The 4,508-nt window shown below is 42.3% G+C and overlaps 1 protein-coding gene across 1 annotated transcript; it reads right to left on the minus strand.

Annotated features, from left to right (window-relative positions):
* On the minus strand, nt 2,396-3,373 carry LOC102189853 (olfactory receptor 2A5-like). The gene has a single exon (XM_018046487.1). The coding sequence runs from the start codon at nt 3,371-3,373 to the stop codon at nt 2,396-2,398; it is 978 nt and encodes a 325-aa protein (XP_017901976.1).

Below are 4,508 nucleotides of genomic sequence, written 5' to 3' on the forward strand. Positions count from 1 at the left end.
CTAACTGTTGATTCTTGACCTGCATACAGATTTCTCAGGAGGCAGTTAAGGTGGTCTGGTATTCCCATCTCTTGAAGAATTTTCCACAGTTTGTTGTGATCCACACAGTCAAAGGCTTTGGTGTAATCAATAAAGCATAAGGAAAGAAAGAAAGTGAATTTGCTCAGTCATGTCTGACTCTTTGCAACCCCATGGACTATAGCCTATCAGGCTCCTCCGTCCATGGAATTTTCCAGGCAAGAGTACTGGAGTGGGTTGCCATTTCCTTCTCCAGAGGATCTTCTCAACCTAAGGATCGAACCTGGGTTTCCTGCATTGCAGGCAGATGCTTTACCATCTGAGCCACCAGGGAAGCCCCTAGTAAAGCAGAAGTGGATGTTTTTCTCAAATTCCCTTGTTTTCCGATGATCCAACAGGTGTTGGCAATTTGATCTCTGGTTCCTCTGCCTTTTCTAAATCCAGCTTGAACATCTGGAATTTAACAGTTCAGGTACTCTTGAAGCCTGACTTGGAGAATTTTGAGCATTACTTTACTAGTGTGTGAGATGAGTGCAGTTGTGCAGTAGTTTGAACATTCTTCAGCATTGCCCTTCTTTGGGATTGAAATGAAAACTGATGTGATTGCATCCCACTAATTTTGATGTGTGTGTGTGTGTGTGTGTGTGTGTGTGTGTGTGTGTTGAAGGTATGCTTCTGTGAAAGAGAAAGTATTAGCTGTGCAGTTGTGTATGCCTCTTTGTGACCCCATGGACTATAGTCCACCAGGATCCTCTGTCCATGGAATTCTCCAAGCAAGAATATTGGAATGGGTTGCCATTCCCTTCTCCAGAGGATCTTCCAGACCCAGGGATCAAACCCAGGTCTCCTGTATTTCAGGCGGATTCTTTACTATCTGAGCCACCAGGGAAGCCCTTATATGCTTTCAGTTACCATCATTAATATCCAACCCATATATTCTGACCTCACAATAAGCCTGATATTAACATTGTAGTTGACAAATAAGGACTTCCCTGGTGGCTCAGATGGTAAAGCATCTGCCTACAATGTGGGAGGCCCGGGTTCAATCCCTGGGTCGGGAAGATTTCCTAGAGAAGGAAATGGCAATCCATTCCAGTATTCTTGCTTGGAAAATCCTCCTGTTAATAAGGTAATGACTATTTTCTAAGGTATCTGGCTTTGAAGACAATGACTATCGAATGATAACTTATATGATTAAGTTCTAAGGTCTATTTCTACTTGAACCTAAAAATAATATTATGGTATAGTCATTATCTCCATATTAGACTCCATTTTATGGATAGGGGCCTGAGCTTCAGAGAGATTAGGTGGTTTTTCCAAGATCTCAACAAATTAAGTCAAGACTAAAGTTCGGGGCCCTTCCCCGTGTTCTCTAAGGTGGCAGAGGAAATTTAAGGGTAAGTCAGTTATGGAAACCAACATACTCTTTTGTAAATAAAGGTCTGGACTGCTGAAAGCCATGGTGGGGTAGATACAATGGAAATAAGAGAGGGATCCGTGAAAGTGAAGAAGAGCTAAAAAAAGAACTGCGAAAGTGGACAGACCAGGGATGGAGACAGGCTAGGAAAGCACTCAGCAAACATTTATTGAGAAGTTACCATTCCACTGCAAGATGCTACTTGCTTAGGCTATGAAACGCTGGTGAGGAAGCTCTAAATTAGCCAACAGAGCTCTGACTTGATGGATCTGACCCTATAGCTATGACTTAGACTCATAATCCTAAATATTTTGAACTTTCCTCAATGAGATCCTATCCACTATCTCAGCTGAGCCTCAAAAGGCTCTACTGAATCCTTGCGATATGGCATAATATACTAGAGAAGAGCCTGGACTCAGGAACTATACTACCTGGGGTCAAACCTCAATTCTGTTACTTTCCAGCTGAGCGGCCTTTGCAACTTGTTTAATCTTGTGCCTCAGTTTGTTTTTTTTTTTTTTTTTTTTGGTTGTTGTTGTTGTTGCTGTTTTTAAACTTTATGAAGAAGATCATAATACATATCTCTTGAGTTGTTTTAAGAATTAAAATAAAGTACACATAAAGTACTTAGACAATGCTTGTCATGTAGAAAGTGATCAATAAAGGTAGTTATTATTTAGGCCCAAAGAATATTCTGGAACACATTGTACAGATATAAAAATTAAATCTCAGAGAAATGAGTTGATGTTTTCAAAACCACAGAAAGTCAATGATGTATTTCATCCCTGAACACAATTCTTTTTCTCCTAATGTTTCCAGTAGCCTAATAAAATGCAAAAGTGTTTTTTTTTTCCTAGATATCTTCCCTATCCTGGGCTCCTTCTTCAGTCCAATGATTTCAGTGAACATGTGGATGTCAGACAGAGACCAGAGGCACCGCAGACAGCCCTCACCCGTGGCTTACTGAGTGTCCTCACTCATTCCAACTAACTTGAAGAAAGCCCTCTTCACATCCTTGTTCCGGAGGCTGTAGATGATGGGGTTGAGGAAGGCAGAAATGACATTGTAGAACAGAGCCAGCTTCTTGTCATCCTCTGGGGAGGCTTCGGAGCCAGGCCTCATATACATGACCATGCATGGAATACAAAACATGGTGACCACAGTGATGTGTGAGGCACAGGTGGAGAAGGCCTTGATTCGCCCCTGGGTGGAGCGAATCTTTAGAATAGCAGTGAAGATGCGAACATATGAGGCCAGAATGAGGGACAATGGAATCAGGAGCAAGATAAAGCCCAAGATAAAGTCCACTTGGTCATTGAGGGATGTATCTGCACAAGCCAACTTCAAGACAGCAGGAATTTCACAAAAGAAGTGGTTGATCTCATTGGGGCCACAGTAGGGCAGATTCATTGCAAAGACTGTGTAGACGAGGGCACAGGTGAGACCACAAAGGGCAGAGCTGACTGCCAGGAGTACACACAGGGTTTGGCTCATCTTGACCCCATAATGGAGTGGGTAGCATATGGCAACATATCTGTCATAGGCCATAGCTGCAAAAATCCAGGTCTCAGTGATGCCTAAGGTTAGGAAAACGTACATCTGGATCACACACCCAACGTAAGAGATAGTTTTACTCTTGCTTACTAGATGGATCAACATCTGGGGCACTGTGGTGGTAGCATAGCTGAGATCCAGCAGAGAGAGGAGGCTCAGGAAGAAGTACATGGGGGTGTGGAGGCATGCATCTACTCTGATCAAAGTAACAATGAGACCATTGCCCAGGACTGTAAATAAGTAAAGGAAGAGGAAGAGGAAGAAAAGGATCCAGTTGGTTCTGGGATTTCTGGAGAAGCCCAGGAGGATAAACTCGGTTACAGAGCTTTGATTTTTCCAACTTTGGCTATGGGTGGCCTTCCTTCTGGGGAAAGAAAAGGACATATTCCTAAATACCTCGCAGTCTTAGTGAGAGAATGCCGTGTAAGATCCACAGCTGCAGGGACTGAGGGCATCTCAGAACTAAGCAAGCAATCAAACCAAGATCTCCTCCTCCATGCCAGGGAACATTCTATCCAAATTGGCTTCACATTGCTCTAGGCACTCGGTAGGGATTATAGAAATGATTTTGATCTGTCTAACTAGCTTTAATAAAGTTTCAAGGGCCCAATGGAAAAACTGTACATGGCATAAATCTTATTTTGAAGAACACACACACGTAGCCATCCCATAAATCAAAGGAAGGAGGCTAGGGAAATGTAAAATGTTTTACAGTAAACCAAAAAGTTGTAGAGCACTCTATAGTTCTAAAAGTCATTTTTTCAAATGTCAAAACAAGCTGGTGCTACCAAGGACAGTGTAAATGTGAAACAAACAGAAACCCTTGCTTCTTGCCTTTGTCTTCCTCTCTGATGCTGTACCTTTGAAAACCCACATACCATTAATTTTCAGAAAAAGGGGGAGTTTCAAGGAAGCTTTTTTGGGAAAAGAAATCTTTCCTCTAGAACTTTTATTTCCTTCACCCCCACCATTCCAGCATTACCTGCAGTGGTTACAACTATAAAGATAAATTGACGTATAAAGACAGCCAGAGACTCAAGAATTGAAACCGAGAGAACATGTCTGTGCTCCTGGCATTTCTCAAGAAAATGAAACTTATTTACCTGGAAATTAGGGGCCTGTGTGTCTCAATGCTTTTCTTGAACACTAGTAAGGACTCCTCCACGGCCATGTTGCTCACAAGAAAGCGCTGAGTATTGGGTGGGAATGGATCCTCAGTGGGATTTGAACTCAATCCTAGACCTCACCTTGGCAAGCCTAGACATCAGAACACAATACTGACCGGTCCTTTTTCCTTAGACCTTTTACAACAGAACCATGACAGCTAGATACGTACCTTTTCCAGACACCAAAGAAGGAAATCGTCTTTTATGAAATGGCATTCTATGAAAATGTTTTAATAAATGTGAGCTCATTTGATTATCACCACAACCCACTGAAGTCAGTATCACTACTTCCTGGTTGGACAGAGTAAATGATGGAGCCAGGACTCAAAGTCCAAGTCCCAAATGTGTCCCTC

Source organism: Capra hircus, chromosome 3 (genome assembly GCF_001704415.2).
Source record: "Capra hircus breed San Clemente chromosome 3, ASM170441v1, whole genome shotgun sequence".
Classification (NCBI taxonomy): Eukaryota; Metazoa; Chordata; class Mammalia; order Artiodactyla; family Bovidae; genus Capra; species Capra hircus.